The sequence below is a fragment of the Elaeis guineensis genome, chromosome 11 (assembly GCF_000442705.2).
Source record: "Elaeis guineensis isolate ETL-2024a chromosome 11, EG11, whole genome shotgun sequence".
Classification (NCBI taxonomy): Eukaryota; Viridiplantae; Streptophyta; class Magnoliopsida; order Arecales; family Arecaceae; genus Elaeis; species Elaeis guineensis.
Window position 1 is genome coordinate 117,122,519 of NC_026003.2, and position 26,714 is coordinate 117,149,232.

General features: G+C 35.6%; 1 protein-coding gene across 1 annotated transcript; it reads left to right on the plus strand.

Annotated features, from left to right (window-relative positions):
- The first annotated feature begins 18,215 nt into the window (after positions 1 to 18,215).
- Positions 18,216 to 20,372, plus strand: LOC105053944 (hydroxycinnamoyltransferase 1). The gene is made up of 2 exons (XM_010935289.2): positions 18,216 to 18,732; positions 19,529 to 20,372. Exons 1-2 carry the CDS (start codon positions 18,268 to 18,270, stop codon positions 20,171 to 20,173), a joined length of 1,110 nt encoding a protein of 369 aa, XP_010933591.1. The 5' UTR covers positions 18,216 to 18,267; the 3' UTR covers positions 20,174 to 20,372.
- The last annotated feature ends 6,342 nt before the right edge of the window (positions 20,373 to 26,714 follow it).

Genomic DNA, 26,714 nt, shown 5'->3' on the forward strand with positions numbered 1-26,714 from the left:
AAATTAAATCTAATTTAATCTAAGCATGCATAAGATCAAAATTTCAAACCATAAACAGGATCATCATATATGAGATAAGATTCAGATACAGAAATCAAATAGAAAAAAATAAATATAAAACATACCTCGGCATGGATCAATCTTCACTGCAAACAGATGAACATGGATGTCTTCTGAAGGTCTCTTGTAGTCGCACAAGTGTCCGACCTCTACGGATATCCACATGAGATTCTGATCTGATCAGAAGCCTTTTGATCTCACCGGGGTGCTAGCTCCCTTACAGAGATCACATCTTGATGGTTGAAAATTTTTTTTTCTCTCAAGACACTCTTAGAGAAGAAGAAGATGTAGGAGGATCTTGATCTCTATGCTAGAGATCATGAGAAGAACTTTTTCTTCTCTTTTCTTCTTAAAATCCATGCACCAAATCTCTACAATATAGATGTAAAAATTTTATCCAATTTTTGAATAAGAAAAAGAGGAGACATCCATATCTAAACATGGATAATAGAGAGAGAAGGAGATGTCCAAACAACCAATAATTGATTGTGTAAGAAAGAAAGGATACATACCTCATGCCAAGGACCCTTTTCATGTCGTGCGCTCCCCTCTTTTTCTCCTTTGTATTCCATGCACAATATCTCTCCTTTTGGGCATCCAAAACTGATCCTCTCTCACCCTTTACACGTCCCAAAGGGTGGTGTTTAAATAGGCATTAGATAGAGATCTAGTTTGGATAGGAGATGAGAGTCCTAACATTTTAGGACTCTTGCAAACATTGGACGCCGACTCCAATCAAGTTTCGCCCATAAATTACATGGTAACAAAGGTGATTTTCTTTCTTTCTTACATGCTAAAAAGTGAGGAAAAGTGGCGTCAAAAATCAGTGGAGAGGTGGCATAAAATCTGATTAGGTGTGGGACATATTTGGCGCATGGAATCCAGGTAGTTTAATTCTCATGGGACTCTTAGATTAGGTGACTGTTTTAAATTAAATAAATTTGTAATCAATCCTAATCATATTAAGGCCAGATTAGATTAAATAGATGGGAAACTAAATCTGATTTGGAGCCCAATCTATTTAGATTTTATGTCACCTAATTGGAGGAGGAATCCTAGTCTTATTGGACTCTATCTTGATGCTTGAGTCAAACTCAATTTAATCCTAATCCAATTAGAATTTGGTGCACCCATGAATATGAGAATTTTTAGTCCAAATAAAAATTTTTATATTTATATTTAGATCCTAGTCTAATTAGAAATTGAGTCAAACCCAAATCTTAATTCAACTGGGACTAATCCTCTAATTTTTTTGGGTTATCTTATAATCCTATTAGGGTTTATCAAATTAAATCCATATCAAATCAAATTAAATCTTATTTAATTAGACTTAATGTAAGTCTCATTGCTCAATCAAATTGAGATAATTAGCAATCCTATTGCTAATTAATCCTCCTATAACTCACTAACTCTTTAACAAGTTACATAATGCAATATTTATATTGGATCAATTATCAATCAAATTGATAATCAAATTCTATTATGATTCATAATCGTAATTCAACCATCTGATCAGTCAAAAATCTTTTTTATGTGTGACTCCAAAGGTTTTATTCTGTCTGATAGTGAGATATATGATGATCTCTATCATAATATCATTGAAACTCTTTTCAATGGGTTGAAACAATTCTAACTCTGCCCACTAAGGATCATTGATCATCAAGATGATACTTGTGAGTCTCACAATCTACCAGTGATATCTAGCAGTATGTAGTGGCAATCCAGCAGAATAAAAGATGATGAATCTCTAAGTGCAGTTAACGTATGATACAGTCCCTCTATCATGAGTCTCGACCAGATGGCAGGTCATGGATGAATCGTCAAACCTCAACATCGGTTATATGATAAATTCAATTGGCTCGAGTCCATATGTGATTCTATAAAAAAAATTTTTCATCAATTACACTGCTATGGCCATAGACTTAAGGACTCAGCCTTTTAAATCACATAGAACTACTCCCTTCTACTAGAGTCGATAGATCCTATCTTGATGCACATCTTACTCCTACAGTGGACCAACTGTCACCAATATCTACTACAAGAACTCATTAAGATCCATGTTGATGTATCAGTCAAACTCCAGCAGCCTCACTACGAGTAGTAGTACCATCTCGGTTAAAGGATCAATCATACAACTGCAGCATCGAGAAAGTTACTAATGAGTGAGTAGATATCCATGTGACTTCTCGCATTGGTCATGCTCCGTGCTAGTTGTTCTCTAACAACCATCTGCACTCTCGCTCCAGTGTCTCTACACCGCGAATTCGAGTTCCATCTGTCCGAAGGAAGTGATCCATGCACTGATCTATCCAGATCAATCACCATCTCCATGATGATCCTTTGATCATGAGCAATTTAGGAATTAACCATTAATGACACATGTCTCAAATTCTCAATTCTTTGAGAATATGTGTTATCATTTTGTTAATCTCTTGGATGATTCATGGATACATAAATATAAATGATAATATAACTGTCCAATAAGTATAAAATCATATCTTAGAGATATGAAATGTGTCAACCAAGATTGACTTCTAGAGCATACATCCAACACTAAGTGACTCGGGCCCACCACATCCGATGTGGAGTTTACTCTCTGTACCTTCATATATTTTTATTGGAGGTAATCGCATATATCTCTGTTCTATGTGCATGAACTTCTGATGAGACCTTGGCTCCTTAGCAAGAGCTATGGATCATTATCTTTGCAGTACAATGTCAAAACATCTAATGGTATGACATTCAGTTTCGCAACTATCGTAAGAATCAGAACGCATCCTGCACATCTATGGTATATTCAGCTTCCATTGATCGATTGCCTAAAATCCTTCCAACATGCCAAACCAATATAACTCAAGAATACATGCTGATATAGATATTCTATCATTAATATCAGTATATCCTCCCATTCTTAGCTCTAACCCTTCTTCAAAGACAAGAAATAATCCCTTAGTGCTACTCAAGTACTTGAAATATTTTCACAGCAATCCAGTGCTCTCAGCCTGGATTCGACTGATATCCGCTCGTAACTTTCACAGCAAGATATACCAAGTCAAGTACATAGCATGGCATATACCCATGCCTAAGAGGATAACGGATCCCTCTTGAAGGTTTCAATACCGAACCCTTTCAGCATCTCTTTTATGTACATATCTGTGAAAATCAAACATCCTTTTAGGATCTATCTCTATAGACTTTTTATTTTCAGAATATTTGATCTAGATCTTTGATAAGAAAATTCTATATATAACCATATCATAACCGATGTCAGTATGAGACCCTCTCACTGACCTTCATGTAACTATATGATTCCTCCTTATTATTTTTGATGAAATCAAATAACAATTCCAACTTCAAGATTTTAGCTTCAATCCATAAATAGATTTTCACAGTATGATCTCTATCACTGGAAGTAAAATTCATATGCCACTGCAAATAGATACCTTTCAAAGATATCCATTTAGTAGGGCTATCTACACATCCATTTCTTAGGATCGATGCACAACATCATCTCATTGCAGGTTTCGGGATCATCCCTATATTTTCAATCTTTCTCGAGAAATATTTTCTCTAAATTTTTTGTAAGAATATCAAGTACCTTTCTAAAGGATGGAAGATCCTACTAGATCTATGAGATGGAGAAGGTACTACATATATTGGCTCATCTTAAATAGCTAGGTTGTACAGATCCTGTGACTCATTGTTCTTTAGAGACTTTCTCTTTGAGTTCATCCTCCTACTATTTTTAAGAAAATAGTATGATTGCTCACAATCAGATTGTGAACCATTGGGAAGAGAAAATGACATCCCAAATTCTTTTTGGATATCTCATAAATGAGCTCTCACAGACCTATCCTCTAACTTGTCCACCATATCATATCTCATATGGTGTGGTGAAACCAACTTTAGAGAGAACCTAATTTAAATTTTAAAAATTAAATTTTATTTCTAAAGAAATAACAGTTAAATTAGTAATATTCATGATGGACTAGACCATATCTCATATAGCACCATTGCTCCTCACAGATACACTAAAGAGAATTTTATCATAAAACTATGCCATTCTGTTTAGATAACCGATAAAATCTCTATTTGGTATTGCATTCTTAATCTGATCGAAGTACCTTTAGAATTTTTTCGATTTATTTTTCTACTTCACATCTGAATTCTTTAAACTTTTTGAAGTCTTTCAGATTATATCTCACATATATACCTATACCATGACTATTCATCGGTAAAGGTGATGAAGCAGTGATAACCTCCTAGCATGGCTCATCAAATGGGCCATGCACATCGTGTATAGGGTAAGTGTCTAGTGGTCCTATCTCTTTGATCTGCAAAGGACAGCTTAATCATTAATCCTCAAAGAGATGATTCACAGACTAGATATGACTTTACAGTCAATAAGCCCAAAGGTCCATTATCTCCAGTCGGCAAATCATTTCTTCTTATACATGACCTAGTCAAAAAAATCATCTGTATACTTCAGATTATTTGATTCTGAATCTCTCAGACCCAATGACATTCACTATTTACTCAAATAAGTTCGCAAATGCATCACCATGCAAATGATAAAAATGGTAATCATCGAGGTTAGGTGTCCACGATCATAGTGCAACTTTTACGCCATTACCGACTCAAAAGAGTCTCTTCACTTTCCTTCAGTCCTCTTCCTTCCTTAGACTCTATATTAAAGTGCATAATATGCACTAGAGTCTAATAAAAAAGAGAAAATCATAAGATCAAATTTGAGCAATTTGACATACCTTCCAAAAGTGTGTCAATATTCTTTAGATTTTTCAGATATGTACCTCTGAACTTTTTAAGGTCCCTTAGTTACCAGCATATTGATCAATTCAGTTAAGGTGCTATAATATTTATTTATATAATAGTTTCATAAACAATCCGTATGAATCAGAGATTGCAGGATCAAATCTATTAGCAATTTCTTATGCATGGTCATGTCGAGCTTTTCAAGTTCTTCAATGTCCTTGATCATCGATCATGGACAAACTATCCATCACGTATCTCATGCACTGCGCAACTCTGATCATTTCATAACTATTGCAGATGAATTAGCATGTCATTGACAGTCTACATGTCCTTATGCATACATTAGATTTCATCAACTATGGAGTCTAATTTATAGTACCTAATCTAATTGTCAATGTCCAACCATTTATCAAGTATAGCTTGTTGACCATGAATTGGACAAACTGATGACATTGGGTTAATCTGATTAAGAACATGATTTAATTTTTAAAAACTAAGAACTATTCTTAGATTTCTAAGTCAGAATATGTAGTTGATTTTGGTTAAGTAGTTAATATCTATGATTCGAGCTAGAGGATTAGAAGCTGACAGAATTGATCATAGAGAGTTAAGATTTAATTAGATGATTGTACTTATAATAATTTGTTCTAGAAACTTTAAAAACAAACAAAGACTCTCACTAATTTTTCGAGTCTCTCACACATCTCAGGTAGAGAAACAAAAATCCTAATGCGATAAGTGATTCTAGTGGGTGCTGCCATCCCATCGATTTACGGCACCTCACCTAATAGTTATTGATGATACGTATACTAATGCGTGGATAACTCTTAATCCAAATGCTTCTCCAAACATATTGCAGCAACTTGATCTCTAAGTCAGATGCTTCTCCAAGCACATTGCAGCAACTTGATCTCTAAGTCCTGTGGCCTCACTTAACAGTTATTGACATATTTCTTAGTTAAATCCGACCCATCATTCACCAACAAGTGTAAAACCGTCATTGGGTCCCTTACTTAATAGTTATTGGGCCCAATCCCATCTTTATTCCGGGGCATCTAATGCCAATAGAGTGATTGTGCCTTTTCGATGCAGCCAAACCACTATAACTAGTCGAGAATGATCAATGTCAGAAAAGGCATCCGCATCTCTACAATGGTGGAAGATCAATAGACTTAATATTTAGTGAGAAGATTTAGATTCAGATCTCTTCTATTTAGTCACATACATCTGATGTAATAACTAATATGATTTGGGTCAGTATATTTAATGTCTGACCAACCTAATCGACATCGGTGAACTCGGATCAATAAGTAACCTAATACAAAACATAATCTCTCAAAATGGCCAGATAAGTAAAGATGAGTGAGGGTCCCCCCTTACTTTTTTTAGACATCAATAAATTGATCAAGTCAGACAATAGAATCAATTAAAGAACCACCATCTAAGACTTGCTTTAGACACCAAATTGGTTGATTAAAATCAATTAGGTTAACCCATAGACCCGAGCTCGAACTACTGAGCCAAATTCGATTTTGACTTAATTAATTCACATCAAATGCGAATCAATTTGACCAACTACAACTAAATTTAATTTTGAACCCCTTTAACCTAATCCCAACCAACTCTTAACTAGGTTTGATCAACTGCTCAAAATCGAAAAAGATTCTAACCTGATCTAATCAATGACCCTAGTTGTAGTTTAGTCTTAAAACCAAATTTGTTCAACCCATACCCAAAGCCCATATTTTATATATTGAAATTTAGATCTTAAATTTATAATTTTAGATCTTATAATTTTAAAATTTAATTCTCAATTAAGTACATTATGTACATGGGTTTAAATTTAGATCTCAAAATAATTTTTAATCTAAATAATTTGTATTGTATCTCATACAATTTTACTGTCTGCAGAATCAAGTCGACTCGTTCTGATACACGAATCAACTTATCACAGTGAGTCGACATAATATTGAGATAAATAAAAATCTATAGACCTAGCCTGCAAAATTGAGTCAGCTCATCAACAAATCAGCTCATCAGCACAATCCAATTAAGAATCAAGTCGACTCCATAGATATATCAGTCATAGTTTTATATTTTCATGCAAACAGATCCTAGGATTTTAGATTTAGGATTTTGCAGAAATTAAATTTTAGATCGTGTGTCAAAATAATATATCACATATAATATTTTAGTGATCTAAAACATATAAAAATATATGCATAATCTGATTAAATTTTAAAATATATAACACATATAATTTTTCGTTCGCTATTCATCTTCATGGGAAATATCACAGCCAGCACCCATACACATCGTAAGAGAGAACCCATCGAATGGATAAGAGAGGAACTTTAATCCCTTCATCTTCTTATGATTGGATGGCTATGGTGATTATCCCAATTCGATTACTAAGCTACTAAGAGATTAATCTAACATATCACATATGTAATCAATTAAAAATCAGATCTAATTATCTTTCACATGTCAAATATATGAATAATAATTTTGAATCTATGCATGTAAGAAAAATTTTAGCAATCATACTAGATCCAAATTAAATTTTAATTAATATATTCAGATCTAAACTAATTTCAAATTTGAATAACTCATGATTTATTTTAGATCTAAAATAATTTTAGATACAAAATAATTCTGTAATCACATTACAATATGTAAAAAATTCAGATCTAATATTGATTGATGTTCTACATCATTCTAGGACAACCGTTCAGCATAACAGGATTATGTCAGGGTAACCTTATTTTAGAATGATGTGGATCATCTAACTAATTTTCAGATCTGATTTCTATAAATTAGATTTTAGATCTGAGAGATTTTCATATTCATATTAGAATCTATGCTCTGATACTACTGTTAGAAAATATTATGATTCCGTACGTGTAGTTTAATTTTTTTTAAAAAAATTATACAGTAAAAATAAATAAATTAAAATATTTTTAATTTAAACACGTATCAGATCTTATCTGAAAATCATAGCTAAGATCTTGATATGAATATGCTACCATGATTTGAAATCTGAAAAGAAAAATAAATGTTAGCAAAATAAAATCAGAGATCAGATCTTTATACCTTTGGATCTGCAGATGTTCAGGATTCTAATCGTAGCCGCGCATGCGTCCGGCCTCTATTGGTATCCACATGGAGATGTTTGATCAGAGCACCAAGATCACCAATGTGCTAGCACCTTACAGATCTCGCTTCTTAACCTTGGATCTATATCTTTTCTTTTAGATCTCGAAGAAAATCGCTGCGTGAACTCTTTCGCGCAGATTCGACGGGATCTGAATCAGATCACCAAGAAGAGAAGAAAAACTTTTCTTCTTCTTTTGTTTTCTCTTTTAGATCTGATCTCTATTAGATCTGGGTGTTGGGATGTAAGGAAGAAAGGAGGAAGGGAGGAGGAGGCATTGAGATGATTTTGTCCTAAAGAAGTTGCCCACTTCTTAATGCCAAAGACTCACGCCCTACATTTAATTTTTATCGCACCAAACCTTCTTATCCCATGCACAACCTCTTCTTAACGGCCTAAAAGATCAAATCTTATTTGATCTTAGGCGTTCAAATCAAAAATAATGGACAAGATTCATTGAGATAAAAGAAGGAAGAAGAAACTTATCTCATGCACTAACCTTGCACACGCCCCATCTTTTCCTATTTTTTGCAGCACAAAAAAATATTCAACACCCCATTCTAATCAGATTAGAATATTTTCTTGATAATATATCTATTCAAATTAAATTTGGATAGTTATCTTAAAGAGAGAGAGTTCCAGAAGGATGGGGCGCCAACTATTGGCGCCCCTCCACTCTTCACACACGCAAGAAACAAAGGGGGTGCATCTTCATGCGCTCCCTCTCTTTCTTTTCATAATATCTAGAGAGAGCATCTCATAAAATCTACACTTTCTGAGTCATGGTTCATCTGATTCAAATTGGATCTCAATCGGATTCAAATCGAGTTCGAATCAAGCTGAAGTCGAAAGACTGTCAAGTCTGATCCAATGAAGCTTGAAATCTAAATCTGATTTGAATAATTGAATCTAATTAATATTAAATTAAATTAAATTAAATTAAATTAAATTAAATTTAAATTAATTAAAATTTAATCTATAATTTAATCAGTCTGAATAAAATTATAATATTTATAATTAAGTCCCTGCGCTAACAATTAACAACTGTCAAAACTGTAACAAGTACAAATTAGCAATTTCTAAAATTCAAACTATCAATCTGATTGATAATTCGAATATGATCTAAGCTATTGATTAGGTCATGCTTCTTTTGTGCGTGACCCCTCAGGTTTTATTCTATCTGGTAGTGAGACATACCGTGATCTCCATCACAGTATCACCAAAACTCTTTTCAATGGGCTAGAACAATTCCAACTCACCTTAACAAGGATCGTTGATCTGAAAATGATCCTAGTGAGTTCTCACGACCCACCAGTGACATCTAGCAGTATGTAGTGGCAATCCAGCAGAACAAAAAAGATGAATCCTTAGATACAGTTATCGTGTGATACAATCTCTTTATCGTAAGTCCCAATTAGACAGAGGTCATGAAGAATTACTCAAATCTCATCATTAGTTATATGCTAGATTGGCTTGACTCAAATTCATCTGTGAATTCCGTGAAAACTCTTTTCTAGTATTTACACTTACTCTGGCCAAAAATTTTCTGAACTCAGTTTTATAAATCGCATAGGACTTCTCTTTTTCTACCAAGATCGATAGATTCTATCTAAGTGCATCCTACTCCAAACAGCAAATCTGAACCTACAATAGCCAACATACACAGTAAGAATCTGAATGGCTAGGGACCAAAATAACGTGCAGTCAAATTAAGTAGCCTCGCTGCGAATAGCCAACATACAGCAGATCAAAGGACTAGTCACACTATTGCAGCATCGAGAAAACTACTAACGAGTGAGTAAGCATCCAGTGGTTTCTCATGTTGGTCATGCTCAATGCAAGTTGTTCTCTAACAACCATCTGTACTCTCATCCTAGTGTCTCTACACCACAGACTCGAAACTTATCTATCCTAAAAGGAGGTGATCCATGCATCAATCTTGAATGGATTGATTACTATCCTCCGTGATGATGCTTCGATCGGGAGTATTTAGAAATTAATCACTAATGATATATGTCTCAAATTCTCAATACCTTGAGAGTACATAAAATCATCTTTATTAATTTTTAGGATAAATCATGGACACAAATGATATGATTGGTTATAAAGACTGTCCATCAAGTACAAAACATATCTTAGAGAAAGATATGTGTCAGTCAAGATTGATTTCTAGGACACACATCTAACACTCTTTGACCAATTTTCTTATATGTGTGACCTATTGGGCTCCACATTTAGCCAGTAATAGATCTAAGTGATCTTGACCTAATTCGATTAGATCCATTCTTAACCAATTAAGGTCCAATTCATACCAATCTGAATTCATCAATTAGAAAACTTTTTAATTAAAGAATGAATTAAAATCATTAATTTATTTAAATCTACAAGTTAAGATTGATGTATAGCAATGTATCATGACTACCAAGAAGATGTAAAATTTGATAAAAATATCAAATATACCCTTCAGTGGTAAGTTATTATGTAATTCAATTATTCGATCATCCTGCATCCTGATATAAGTATAGATTTATGTCAAACTCAAATATATATTATTGTTGATGCCCCATCAATCAGTGATAACTCTAATGAAGTATTAGAAATCTTATCTAATTTTTATATTATGTTGGCCAAAGACTTTTCAAGTTATCTAGAGATGAGAATATATAAGATATCATCTCCTCTTACTATGAGTGATTAATTCTTTGTTAATCTACTTACAATCTTCATGCACACTCCACTATATCCAGAACATCTCGTTCATGACTTAATGCCATGATTGAATATGAACCAAAATATGGATTCATGTGCATAAGATTTCATGATAATCTCAGGTTTAAGGATCACTTGCACAACTCTCACTTAGAGAATCATCTTTTGACATGTATATAAGGTTCCATAAGATGTTCTTTGTCAGCAAGTCAATTTAGTGAATTTATTCCTTAATGAGCATCCATATTTTTGTATAAATGTCCTCATACAAGTGGCTTGTGAGAATAGCCATCCTTTCTATCGAGCATACATAGGATGTACCAGTCTATCCAGAACATTAATCTCCGACTCAATGCTCCCATGATAAAAAATGTTTAAGATTCAGATTTTAGATCTCATAGACATGACCCATTATTCATATCTCCTAAAATTATTATCCTAATCTTTGGGGTTCATCATAATCTTTAATATAGAAAGATGTAACTGAAATGATGAATCATAATACCTCATTTTATTAATATCAGAATAAATATCATTACATGAGTTAGAAGATGACACAGAAAAATTTCATCACATCACCCTCGTGATTGGCTTATAGAGCACTTATTTTTTCAGAATTTAATACTCATGAATCCACCTATGATCATCTGCGTAGGAGTTGCATGATTTGTTATCCAATCCCATTTGGACAAATTTTAGGATATTGAAATACAAAGCAAGTTGGGTAATTGTCCTGGTCCAAATATGTCTCTTGTATATTATAAAAGTTAATAACATTTCAAGTTTAATGTTATGTGTTGAAAATTATAATATATGTTAATTTCAAAACTTTGTAGTGCTTTACAAAGCTAGGCATTAAGTGGGAGGTCTTTTTTTTTTATAGGAGTTAGATAGAAAGCTAACAATATTGTTAATACATGGTTATTACAAAATTATCCTTCTGCAATTGATGCATCATAGTGGTCATTTTTTGGATTGGGTTGAACCAAATGTACGCCCTAACTCTTTAATTAGGTAGGTTGAGAAATTCTTTGTGCACCATGAGTGGTGTAGAAAATCTGATATGGAGCGCATCATTTTATGTAATTAGTCCATGTAGCTTCCGCTTTTCAATATGCATTTAATATCCGCAGTTTTATTTTTTTATTTAAAAATTTTGAATGACAAAAATACTCCTATTCTTTAAAAAAATTATTACATCTTATGTCCATATTATAACATCCTGCATGCAGAAAATCATAATTTTGATGCAAGATATTATATATGCCACAAGATGTCATAATTTTTTTTTAAAGAATAGAAGTATTTTCGTCATTCAAAATTTTTAAACGAAAAAATAAAATTATAGGCATTAAATGTATATTGAAAAATAATTAGACAAAAATATCCCTTCTGTATTATGATATCTTGGGACATATTATGACATCCTACATGCAGAAAATCATAATTTGACGCAGGATGTCATAATATGCACAGGATATCATAATTTTTTAGGTCATATTATGATATCCTGTGTGTAGAAAATCATAATTTGATGCACAATATCATAGTATACCACAGGATATCATTATTTTTTTCAAAGAGCAGGAGTATTTTCGTCATTCAAAATTTACAAATGAAAAAGCAGAACTGTAGATATTAAATGCACGTTGGAAAGCGGTGGCTACGTGGATAAATCACATAAAGTGATGCGCTCTATGTCAGATTTTCTACGCTGCACGCGGTGCACAAAAAATTTTTTCTAGGTAGGTCTACACTTGAGGTTTTATAAAGCTAAGTTGGGCTTGGGCTGGAGGTTGCATAAATTTAGATTAGGCCTATGCTTACAAACCCCAACTTCATCTGAAATAGCATTGTGTTAGGGTGGAGCCAACATGAATTGACTGATATATACATTGGGGTGTTGATAGAGATAGATAACCCACAAACTTAATCAGCATCCACCCCAAATTATGAGGTTTGGGTTTAAAAGATAAACCTGATAAGCTATAAGTTGAGGTTTGAGTCTCAAAATTAGATTCAAAGTGCACTACTACTCTTGTGCATATTTCACAAAATCATGCATCATCAACCATGGACTTCCCACTCAAACCTTGCCTTAAAAGAGAATGGGCAAGCATATCTCCTACCATATTTCTTCTTCTTCTTCTTCTACTTTTGTTTTTCGCTTTCCTACCTTATTTCATGGAAGCTACTGAGTTGTTGGTTCAATGATCTCACGTTACTGCATGTGAGGAAGGATAAGATTAAGGGTTGAGTAGTTAAATTTTCAAAACAAAGAAGAATTCCAAGAAAAGATCTAGAGTTATTAGAGTTCCGAAGAAAAAAAAAAATAGTAGCAGAAATTTAACTTGAATTAGTTTTTCACTTGCATTTTATGTGTTAAATGCTAGCTTATAACAAGTGCTGGTACCAGAGTCCAATAGAAATTTTGCACTATAGATCATAACCTTAAATCGAAAAAAAAAAGAGAAAAAACTATGGATCATAACTTGTAGATTTAGCAAACATGCTTGTTCATCACTATGCAACAAAGTTTCAGTCCATCCGGAGTGTCTGGCATCATGTCAATGGAAGATAAAACAAGTAGTCATTTACAGCAACCTCAACCCAAATCCCACATATCAATAACGCAACATCAGCATTGCAATCTTGGATCCTCAAGTACTGCTAATGCTACATCCAACTCACAGCCACATAGGAAATTACGGAAGAAATTTGGCAATTTTAATCACTACGAAGTCAACTAAGAAGTGTTTCCATGTCTTTTTTCTGACTTATGTAGTAAGTGCACGACATTTAATAGAGGTTGGCCAACCAATCTCCACTGCCTTTGGACCACCTGAAAGAGGAAAAGAAACTTCAGCCTTCTTGGATAAGAGCTTGGGACCAAAAAAAAGAAAGGATCTTCCTTCGACGACATCACGCAATCTACTCCGTTGTTCAAAAGATTCTCCATCCCTACCAACCATAGAAATATGTTGGTTCTGAAAGAGTCACGGAAGGTCACCATGAAATTGGGAGATCTTATCCTCACGATTTGTAATGAGAAAATTTCTTTGCATCCCTTCTTGTACCTCTCCTATACGTAACTCAACTTAAAATTGTTAGTGTTAGACAATAATGTGTATCCTCTAAATCAATTTGGCACATTCTTGGATTTGAACATTCATGGACGCTTCTCAATGGTATGTAATTCCAATCTTTTTAGGTTTAAGGATCAAAAAAATTCCAAAAGAATTCGTTCTAAAGGATTAGGCTGTTCTATGGTTCGAGTTAAAACAAGATAAAATTGTTTTCAAGAGCTATTGATCTAAGATTACTAAATTTTTGGCATTGATGCAAAATTGACATACTACTTGCAATCTTAATCGGTTGTTTGATTAGTCATGACACCCCTCGTTCAGGGGCATTAGCACGTTGTTATTTACTAGTAAAATAAAATATCCCTTTAATACATTGTGACTTGTCCAGTGACCCGTAGCTATCTATAAATCAGAAATTTCCTATTGATTTTATTACATACAGAAGCAAAAGCCTAGAGCTTGTCCTTAACCGAAGATTCCCGATAGAAGCACAGCCGTGATAGGGTGGAGAGCAACGGAAGAGGTTTTGAAGGAGAAAATATATTTTCTATCAAAAAAAAAAATTATATTTTATCCATCACGACTACCACATCATCATGTGATGATTGACCCATAAAAATGAGATGGTATGATTGATGTGATGTACCACCAAATTGATGCAGGGTTGTATGTGCCGAAACCGAAAAGAGATTTTGAAGGTGTTACTGCACTAATATTTTTTTCTTTAAAAATTAACTCATCGCCAATACTTTACCATGGTTTTTTTTGGTAAATAATACTTTGCAATGGTTAGAGCAAGCTATAGCAATAAAGAAAGCCTCCACTGTCTTATTTATCTCTTAATGCAAGCTTTCATCTCTCTATGTTACCGAAAAAGAAAAAGAAAGCCTCAACTATGGATTGGATAAAACATGCCACAATCATGGACCATGATAGAGGATAGAGTGTTGGTTGTCACATTGAATAAGAAAGAGAATCATGCATGAGTCTTGTTTGCTTTTTTGATAGTGATACTTGCGAAAAATAGAAGTAAATAGATCGTCTTGATATTTGTATTGGATATAGATAGAAAGGAAAATGCTATCTAAACCTAGAATAGAGATATAGGACATATTGTATTGGAAGTATTTGGTTGAGGAAAATTGGGGTCTGAAATGGGAATGACAATGAGTAACTCTCATTTCAATCATTTGATTTTGAGGAGTTCTATTCCGATTTTGATTTCGAACCCGGAGTAGAATGGAAATGATCGATCTCCTTAAAATCTAATTCCGGCTCTCTCCTAAGTATTTAAATTTTCATTCTGATTTCAATTTCGATTCTAATTCCCGTCACTGACCTAATGCTTCGGGGTATATAGCCATTCCGATTCTCATTCTAATTTATTTCGATTTCAATTTTGATTCCGATCATAAACTAAACACTTGCTGAATATATCAAAAGAAAAATACTCCTTAAACCCATTTCTGAAACAGAAATAGGGAACACATCACTTGGTATGTGAGATACGTGCAAGTGGACCATTTCTTAGAGCATGATGGATTAGAAAAAAAATCCTTTCATCTTCTCCTCTACCCCCATCATCAACTCTTTTGTGGACTCCACCATCACCTTAGAAAGGCTTCTCTTCAATGCAACCGACAAAGTTCCTCCTCCGAAAAAATGGGCTTGCCTTTATTCTACCAACACTACCTCTTTTGTCTTGTTTAACTTGTCCAACAAACATTTAATCAAAACAAAAAACTTGTCTAGCAAACATCCAACTTATATAAACATCCAAGCTTGCCCCATATTTCATCCCATACATTTGTCCCCTAGTTGAATCCCGCTAGCACCACTAAAAAAGAAAGTAATGATATTTATTTAGATTATTACTTATGGAGGTGTTTGATTGAGGAGAGTTGGGGTCTGAAATTGAAATGAGAATAGATGACTCCTATTCTAACCGTTTGGTTGGAAGGAGTTTCTAGTTGGAAGAAATCTTATTCCAATTCTGATTCTGGAGTGGAATAGCAATTGTCTAATCTTTCTGAAACTCAATTTTTACTCTCTTTTAAAGATTTAAATTTTTATTCCGATTTTGATTTTGATTTTGATCACGAACCAGATACTTTATAGGATTTGGCCATTCTGATTCTTATTCCAATCCATTCTGATTTTCATTTCGATTTCGATTCTGATTGTAAACCAAATACCCCATAAATCTTCTTTGCGAGTTAATGAAGACAGATTTGACATTGCAAGTTTGCCTCACCACTAGGTGATTCAAAATCACTTTTAAGGGGTGTTTGGTGACCCAAATTGGATCACCACGGTGATCAAAGATCACTGGTGATCCAAATCCTGAGGTGATCTAATATGTAGCGATATGTTTGGTTTGCTATAGTGCAGTGATTAAAGATCTTTGGATATATACAAGTTATTTATTTGATATGCTACGAAAATTCAAGATCACGGACCATATAATATCAAAAATATCCCTAACAACTTATTTGAGAGTTGGGATTAAGGATTGGAGTAAAGAATCTTATAACACAATCAAATAGATTTTTTCTCTTCGTACTCATGTGCGTATGCGTGTTCCTTCTCTTCTGTGAAGAAGATGTCTCAACTGTCCACCCGGCCCATACATGTAGAAAAAATATCGCGGCAAAAAACAATGATTTTCTCTTCCCATCTTCAAGAGTGGATTTTCTATCATCATATTGGATGGTGATTTAAGAAGTGAGAGTGATTTGAAATCACCACCACGTAGAATCATTATGGTGCAATCAAACATAATGATTTCATCACCTCCACTTACATCACACTTGATTCTGGGAGAATTACCCCATACCCAATGCCTTCTTAACATCATGCCACTTATCACATGAGCTCATAAAATAGTGTAATCAAAATCAATGCATTTTGCGTAAATATCTTGGTTGTTGATTTTGCAAGAGACTTTTTTTAGCAAAATAATACATATATTCAGAGATTTTTGGACTGTTATATTTCCTGTTCTAAATATAAGTAAAATTATGAGAGATATCATTATCCAATGATAAGCATTGTCTGGAGCCCTATTAATAGAACCAAGCTGCAATTCAAGTCATGATGCAATTTAAATTATAAGCAGTTGAGTTATAATAGGAGTTTAATCTCCACTATTTGGATAGAAAAATGAGAGGGAGCGGTGAAGAGAGTGGGGAGAGGAGAATACGGAAGACGAACGAAGGAGGGAAGAAGGCAAGGATAAGAGGGGCTAAAGAGAGATTAGAGCCAAAGGTCGAGGTCTTGGATCCATCGGTATCGATGTTGGTGGCTCTTCTGATAGCCATCAGTAGTGAACGAGAGGAGGATATTGCTTGATTAAGTTGGAAGATCAAGAAAGAGATGAAAAAAAGATAGGTTTTGGACTAGATCTTGGGTACCGGTCAGCAACAGCTCTTAACAGTCACTGGCATTGAGGAAGGAGGGATATAGAGAAAAACATAATGGGAGTGCTTTATCATGCAACCAAGATAGAAGATCGAGAAGGAGCCGAAGAGATTTGAGCTTGGGGCTAGATCTTGGAGTAGCCAATCCCAGGAGATCTTCTAGTAGTCACAGGAAATGAGAGAGGAGGGCACAACAAAAAGGTCGTGGTCTCCACCATTGTTCAAGGCCCACCATTGCATTGAGAACTCCTCATGCTGGTCATCCATTGCATCACAAGGGAGAGAGAATGTAGCACCAAGGGTGGGGCCAAGAGATGCAAGGTTTGGTGGGGTACCAGATAGGAGAGAGCATATATATATATATATATATATATATATTGCAACACTCATCTTGTAGTCTTCTGAGCCAAGGATCACCGACAATAACTAAAGTTCGAACTACAAACCTCATGCAACTCATGTCACAGGGCACAATTCTGTTGCACCTATCTGTAGATAAAGTGATCATATCTACAGCTTGAGCTACATGTGACTCTATTTATAGAATTCCAAACAACTTCATGGAATATAAAGGCCTATCTTAATTACAGACACCAAAGGCTCAAAATGCAATTAAGTACTCGATGATGGTAAACAAGCATGAGATTATCCAGAATAACAGGGAACTTAACCCAACGTAACATAACGGTATCTATAGAAATTGGCTGCAATCCGATGATCAAATTAGAAACAGGTTTCTTCGAGATCCGGAAGGACACCCAGGCCAACGGTCCTTCTAATCCTTACATATACAGGCCCCATAACTATCCCAAACGCATCATAATACGATGCCAACTGTACACCACGACTGGTAGTGTTCACCATCCAACCGTCCATTAAATATCCTTCTGTGATTTCCTTGCATTCATTTATCACAACCACCTATCGTCCTGATTCATTTATAAGCCCGGGCCAACCACGGATTCTAACAGTGCTTTTCTAAACTTATAAATACCAAAGTACCAAAGCTAGCTTGTTGCACTCCAATTTAACAGTTTCACTCTACCTTTGCATCAACCTTTAGCTTATGGCTTCTTCCAACTCCACCGTGACTCCATCCAAACTACTGCATATAGATTCCATCCAGACGGTGGCGCCTGGGAGGATGACGAAGCCCGGACAATCGCGTCGGATCTCCGTCGTTGCTCCTGTTGGGCTCGAGATTCTACGGAGCCACCTACGTATCGTTCTTTACTATAAGAAAGCCAGGGAGTCGGTGTTGGACGTGGCGACGAGGACAAGAGAGTCGCTCCATGCGATGATGCCGGATGTGCCGGTGCTCGCCGGAAGGCTTCGAAGGGACTCCGAGGGCGATGGCTTCTGGGAGGTCAAGTTCAATGATGCTGGTGTTAGGTGGGTGCAGGCCTCGGCGGAGATGACCATGTCGGAGTTCTTGGAGTCAGAGGAGAGGGATGGGAGAGAGGCTCAGCTGGCCTATTGGGTGGACGTGGACCAGGAGAATCCTTACTACTCGGCATTGTTTTACGTTCAGGTGGACTTTAACTTTTTTTTTTTTTTTTTTTTTTTTTTTTTAACCTTCTCTTATATGCACACTTAAAGAAAGAAAAAAACTTTCTCTTATATGGTAATTTCTTTCTTATCTCTGCACTTTTTATTACCACCTTAACACATAAAAATGGGGACAATATTATGTATATAAAACACTACAGCATGTTTGAAAATGAAACCTATGTAGGAAAAAGGGATGCAATCAGCAGGCTACAACTAATTTTTGGATTTTTTTTTTTTTTTTTGATGAAAGAACTATTTTTGGGTTTCAATCTACTATATTTGAACTAGACTTAATCTTGTTTATTTGTACCCCCCACCACCGCTCCAAAAAAAAAAAAAAGGAGGACTTAATGTGACTAGGAGACATGGTCTGGACTTTGCGACATGACCAGCCAACTTGTAGTTTGGTTTTGGAACGTTGGTATAATTCCGGCGAGGATTCAAGAGTGCCATTATCTGCTATGATAGCTCAAACGATGGTCTATTTTGCTTAGCCAGTCCTTTTATTAGATATTTATGTAGCATAACAGTGCTGAAAACGAATTATTATAACGACAAAACAACAACTTCGTTCAACTACGTTATTATTCACAATATAAACTACTCTTTGAAATGAAAATTTTGCTTTTTTCAAGAAATATTTGTTGAAAAGAAAATTGTACATTATTTTAACCAGCTATACATGGAAAAGGTCCAACAGTGACCATCAATCAGTATAACAGGATTACAACTAACAGGCTATTATTTTTCCTTTCTTTTTTTTTTTTTGGTTGCAGGTGACCCAATTCCAAGGCGATGGATACTCCATTGGAATCAGCTGCAGCGTCCTCCTGGCGGATCCTTTGTTCTTAACCCGGTTCCTCAAGTTATGGGCCCAAACCCACACCCAAATGCTGGCCCATGACCAACAAACCAAGAACCCAATATTCCACTTGAGCTACTTCCAAAGACCTGGCCGGCTAAGCCGTATCAAGTCCACTCCACTTGATTCCACCCCAACCAAACCCATCACCACCACCACCATTCTCTTCAAGGTGGCTCGAGCTCGAGTCCAGGGCTCGCCATCTTACACCAAGCTTGCCACCCACTGCCTCAAAGAGGTGATGCAAAAGATGGAGGGGAAGACCGTGGCTAACTTTTCTCTCATCATTAACGACCATGCAGGCGAGTTGAAGGTTGAGTCTTGCAGTACAGAGGGGCTGGCTCAGTCCAATGAGACCTTCAATGATGCATTCAGCAAGGTGTGGTGGGACGAGCTTGGCATTAAAGACATGGCTTTTAGTGAAGCGAATAAGCCCGTTCATGTGTCATACCATGTTGTGTCACCTCCTGATGAAGGGCTGGTGATGGTGATGCTACCATCGGACAGGGAAGATTCTTTGGATTTGATCATCAGCACAACAATCCCAAAGAAGATTTAGTGTCGTGACATATATATTTCTTGATTGTGCCAATATCTTGTCCATGTTGCGTGGTTTGTGTTACAAATGTTTGTGGTGATACTAGTTGATTGGATTTGGAGGTTGGTTATGTGTTGCTACATATGTGTCTGAATCAACAGTTAATTTGTAAAAAGAAATAATTTTTCCTTGATAATAAAAGGCATTAGCTTTCAAAGGTTGGCTTTTCTGCATTTTGAGACCAAGTCTTATGTTTAATCCAAATGAGTGAGTGCTGTGACATCATGATCAATATTGGGCCGAACAAGTCAATGCAGCATATTGCAAAAGAGTAGGCTTCAGCAAAGCTAGAGGCAAACGGCTAAGTAATGCTTCTTCAGTTTGGAGGAACATGAGTGGATTCCTTGCTCCTTTTGAAGTCTGAACAAATCTGAGCCTCATACTTGGACATGGTTCTGGATAATTTTTCCGAAATTATACCAGGCTAGGTGATATGCCTCTCTCTTCTTCATTTCCCCATCTTTATCTAGCAGCAGCAGAAATGGTTGCTGATTATTGGAACTGGAACATTGAATATTGGTGAAATGGGCTACTGCCAAAGCTATCCAGAAGACTCCAACATTGATGAAAATTGAGAGCATGTTTGGATGATCGGCCCAAAGCCTAATAGGATTCATGGGTTGGACAGTACAACCAATAAAATTATTAGATTGCATACTGAACTAGATCTATATTCATAAATATTTAGAAATACCTTGGAGTGGGCCAGCTCAAATCTTAGAGGGAGAAAAAAAATCTATTAAGATATTTTTTTTCCTATGAGATTTGGACCAGCCCACTTTAAAAGTACTTCTAGATATTTATGAATATAGACCTAATCCAACATGTAATCAAATAATTTATTGGTTATATAGGCCTAACTCATGAATCCTATAGGATTTTAGGTCTATTCATTCAAACGAGCTTTAAGGTTTTTGTGTGCCTAGTGGATAAAGTAAGTCCAAGACGATAGTGACTAATATAAAGAGTGCGAAGATCTATAAAAACATGTATTTAATCCTACATCGATTATTTATTGAAAAAAATTTTAGATACTTATATAAGTTAAAAAATTTAAATAATATCTTTTTGCTAAATTTTTTGGATCAGATATCCAAATAATATTTTGGATACTTATACAGGGACAAGATATGCTTTTTGCTGCTTTTCTTTTTTTTTTTTGTAATAGCAGGAAAAAGCATGAGGATTATGGATTGGGTTGTCTTTGGAAAGCAGTTAGGTTTCCAATCTAAGCATAGGTATTCAAAGCATAACCATGGATGAAGTGCTCCAAGGGATGGACTTCCAAATGTTGGAGATGAACTGGCAGGTTAAGAAGAAATGGGTGCCCGCATAAAGGTTTTCGGAAGTTCAAGAAAACCCCCAACATGCTCCCCAAACGAATCCCACCAAAAGATTGGGATTTCATAGTTGGAACTCTATGCTGGACACTGTGGAAGGAAAGAAATCGATGAATATTTCGTTTTGAAGCATACCTCCCCAACACCTTATACAGAAAATTCATCTCCACCACCCGAGAATGGTTGTTTTATGGTTCTGATCAACAAGGTCTTGAGATTCTTAGGAACTAAAGTACTAATTGAAACAGTTGAGGATGGCCTCGACTTTGAAAATCTATTCCAGGCCCTGAAACAAGATGTCATTCCGATAACAGCAATAGGCTTTCTGACATTTCAGCTCATCGTTCTGCTGGAGATGTTTTCTGGCAGCACAAATATCAGAGTATCGTTCACTTTGAGATAAAGATCATCTCTTTAGTGGGACAGTGAGGTATGCATTACTTTTAGAGCTGGATTATACTGGACTTCACTGCTAGGCTGCCTTACCTGCAAAGCCTGCTGCATAAGCTGGATAGTTTGAGATTTCTAGTACAACTAAGTGTCTAGCGGTGGAAGACTGACTTGGTGATGTTTTGGAACATAATATATCAAGTTTGACCCAGCAGGGATTAAACAGAAAAACTTCTCTCCTATCTATTGCATCAGTTGTAATATATCTTTTAGGATAGTCGCTTTCCTAGTGGTAGAAGTGTTTTGACATTGCCTCTCTGTTGGGGACTTCATTATGTCTCTGTTAAGATACATTTCCAGACTAGTTGAACTCTGCGTTGGTAGTCCCAATTACTTGGGTTCCAGAGATTCTTTATCTCCTTCGAAAGCCCTTGCTTTTTTGTAAAACTGATGGCTCATCAGTTATATGTAAATATCTATTTTGATTAATTGACAGATGGCCGGCTCCTCAGCCTCTTATTTCATTAAAAAAAAAAAAAAAAAGGTACTTCAGTTTTGGTTCCCCGCTTTCTACACAAAATGCTCCATTCTTTGTGCACGTGCATGGGGTTAAGTTGTTGAGAAACCAACGCAAATCTGGCACTGATACCATAATTAAAAATCAATTTATCCTAAAAACATCAGCTCAACTATGTATATGAAATTTATTATCTCTTTATTTTACACTTATCCACTCTATAATTCCACCTTCATATAATTTTACATAATTTAAGCTTTTCTTTTGACAAAATTGAAAAAGATCTTTTAATAAATTTCTTAACATAACATTTCAATTAAAAAATATATTTTATTTAATCATCCTTATTTTATCTTGCATAGGTTCAAAGGCTACTCCATCATGTATAGCTCTTTCACCTAAGATAACCTGGAAGGACTGGTGAAATGAAACCAACCTTGCATTTTCTCCCTTCAGTTTACCCAAATAATGGATATATCATATAATAATCATATTAAATAAATTTCTTCCATTTTCTTACGGTGTATATATTCGTCAAGCAACGGTTTGTTCTATTTCCACAAAAGACGGCCTGCATCCATTGCATCCCTTTGGTGTCCTTTAATTTTTAATCCTGATGTCAAGTATATATCCTCATAAGAAGTATCATGTTAGGAACCAACTCTCACAAAGCAAATTATAAAGATGAGTTCTTACATTTGGAATATATACATCGACTTATTCTGTTTACATCCTGAGAAATAGAAGAGAAAAAGGGCGAAGCCTGCTACCCAAGAAGAATAGACAGGTGATTTTTGCTTCGTTGCCATCCAATAACAAGGAAAAGAATATCTTCGATGTCCATACATTCTCTCACGTTACAATTTCCTAAGAAACTTGAATGATATCTCACAAAAATAAAAAACGATCTAGCTTGGTGATCAATCTTGGTTTGGATGGTACCACCTCTTCCCATTTATGTCAAGGGGCAGGAATGTGATTCCAAGAGGCATCGGCCCCCCCTTCAGCTTTCAATCGTACCGAGCCCAGTTCCATGGGTAGTGGTTCAGCGGAGTGAGGATAAGAAGGCAATGAGTGGGGGTGCCGTGTACATATGCAATTCTTCTGTACTGTACAGAAGGATCGCATCCCGGACTAGGTGTTGAACAAATGCTACACTCTGCGTGTTATGTTGGGTTTGTATCTTCTGGCCAAGCATGAAGATTAGATGATGAGTGTCACACCTCAAATCCAACATTCAGATCAGATACGTGATGGCCACACACTCTTTAGAGTAAATCCAAGGTCAAAAATAATTCATTACAACCTAAACATCCATAATATTTAATTCTAATAATAATTAGTAAAACTTGTATAATTACAATTGAAATTCTTTCTATCCTTTGATTGAATATCATGACACTCTATCTATGCATCTGCTCACCTGCAAATCTATACCACAGCCAATCATGAGCATCCTGTAACTCTGAGAAGAAAAAGAGAAATGGAATGGTGCGAGTTTTACAGCCCAGTAAAAATTTCACATATCACACCAATATAATAATATAATCTAAAAATAAAGATAAGTAATAAAATATAAAATTTCATGTTCAATATCCAGAATAATGCAAACATCTATAAATTATCTGTCTTGTCAAAAGAGACGCATCATCATATGTTAATGGGTGAAATACTTTTGTTCAACGATTGTTTCATGTCTTATCTTTCATTTCTCTTTTCATTGTCACATAATCTTTAACATTTTTCTTTCTGGCTCTGGACTAACCAAGTCTATACCTCAGTTATCCTCCGAATCAATTTCTACTTAAAAGCCTTTCAAGACTGTCTCAAGATGAGCTTCTGATCGGCTGTCCCACATACGAAAATCCGTGAGAGACTGTCCCGGGCATAAGCTCCTGACGGGCTGTTCCAAGCATGAGCTTCTGATCGATTGATCCACATATAAGCCAATGGGGGCTGTCCCAGGCATAAGCTCCTGACGGCCTATCCCAGGCATAAGCTCCTGACGGGCTGTTCCACATGACAAAACCAGTCCAAACCATCTCTCTTTCTTTTTATTTTTATGGATTTATAATACTTTGACTTCTTTTATCAATTTCAATTTACAGTGTGATCAAGACAAATATATCATATCCATATAATTATGCCATCAATTACTGATACATATATAATGACATAACATATTCATGCTCAAAAATCATATAAGCAAATGATGGTATTTTGAATAGCAATTTATCGATCTCAAATCCAATGATGCAAAACCAATAATGCAAGACCAACGGTAAAATAACATATATAATGATGATCATGTACAAGGATTTTTATCTTTACCGGTGACTGATCCAAGCATAGAAATTAATATTCTTCTTTGATTTATGAATTTTGAAAACAAGATATTCCACTCGACATCTTATACAAACATTCGTATCTCTTCATGATACTGATCAAATATAAAAATCATATATGAAGAAATTATCGATAATCGATCCTAATAACATAAATCCAGGACTTCTTCTAGGATTATCCAAAATCAGAATTTATCTACGTATCTGGGCCCTCCATTGGTCCACAAGTCTTCTAGAAAGAGAAAATCCATGAAGAGAGAGAAAGTTTTAGATAGAGAAAGTAGAGAGAGAAAGTGAAAAGAGAATCTTCATATCCTTCAGATGAGACAATTCATGATTGAGATTATCAGAGGTCATATCAGGGTGACTTAATATGGATTAACCATGATCGATGTTATAAATTTCAAATAAAGATCAGACTGGGATCCAATCTACTGCACAAATTTCATAGCACTCTCAGGTCATCATATTTTCATCTCAAGTTTGCCCTAGGATCCATAATGTAGTTAGAGAGAGAAAGATAGAGAGTAAAAAGACCCTAGAGAGAAAAATTCTAGAGAGAAAATAGAGAGAGAAATCAGAGAGAGAAAGTAGAGAGAAGAGAGAGGAAAAGAGGAAGAGAGAGGAGAGAGAGAAAAAAAATTTTCTATTTTTTTTTCTCTTTTTCTTTTTTTTTCTTTTTTCTTTTTCTTTTTTTCTTTTCTTCTTCTTCTTTCTTCTTCTTTTCTTTTCCTTCTTTCTCTTCCCGACCGAACAGAGGACGGACCGAGGAAAGGCTAAGTGGTTCGGCTCCGACGAAGGGCGGCAGCATAGCCGGATGTCCGGCAGCAGGTGGAGGCAGCGGTGGAGCCAAAGATGGCCCCGACGGCAAGATTCGACCGGCGAGAAATCAAGAAGAGATAGAAAAAACAGTGACCGTTGCTTTTTTTTTGTTTTCTGATCATTGGCCGGTCACCGATGGCCAAGACCCTCGAGGATGATAGGTAGAGGGGTGGGGATCCAAACCTAAGGGTGAGATGCCACAGACGATGGCATCGGTGGTCGGAAAGAGAGGAAGATGGCCCGATCGATCAGAGCAAAATAGGAGTTCTTACTTTTGCGGATTTTTTGGCAAATCCGATGGCTGACGACGGCATCCAAGGCCACGAGAAGATGAGAAAGAAGGAGAGAAAGAAGGGTTGGTGTTTACCTTGGGCTTCAGCAGCAGTGTTGTCGGTTCTAATTTTCGACGAGCACGATTACGGGAGGCCACAGCTTTAACGGCAGAAATCGAGGAGAAAGAGAGGGAGGAAGGCCGATGGAGGATCTTAGGGAGGGAGAGGACTTATTTATAGAGAGCCCTAAGACCTCCGGCGGTCTTAGGACTCCCGTTCCAAACAGGACTCGTCGGAGAAGAAGACTCCTATCGAGAGTTTTCTTCCTGATTTTTTCCTCTTTTTTTTTTATGGGCTTCTCAGATTTTTAGGCCTGGTCCAAGGCCCAAATAGGCTGGGTGTCACATTCTCCCCTCCTTCAAATAATTTCGTCCTCGAAATTAAGTTATGTTGTTTGAGATGTATTCTAAAAATATATATATACATGCATCATGTCATTCTCACACTTTCAATAATGTCTTACATATTATTTATTTCTCATAATCTTGTTATAAAAAAAATTATTTGAAATCTCAAACCCATCTTTTCTTATTGATTTCTCAATTTTTTTGAAGAACCATAACATTTTGATCTTTTATTAAAATACCCTAGTTATTTATCTAATACATTCCACTCAGTTCATAATTGTCTCAGACTATCTATGATGTAAAAATAAAGAAAGATCGAACATCAGACACTCTTCACAATCATCGATTTCTTTCTTCTCTTGACCTTCCAATTAATTTAATAGATAGACTTTTATCTTAAGAAAATCTC

What these genes read in the sequence shown, in the direction of transcription:
- LOC105053944 (XM_010935289.2), top strand. Translation starts at nt 18,268, where the DNA reads ATGGCTTCTTCCAACTCCACCGTGACTCCATCCAAACTACTGCATATA. An exon ending in CGGCATTGTTTTACGTTCAG is followed by an intron (nt 18,733 to 19,528) that starts GTGGACTTTAAC and finishes TTTTGGTTGCAG; the next exon opens with GTGACCCAATTCCAAGGCGA.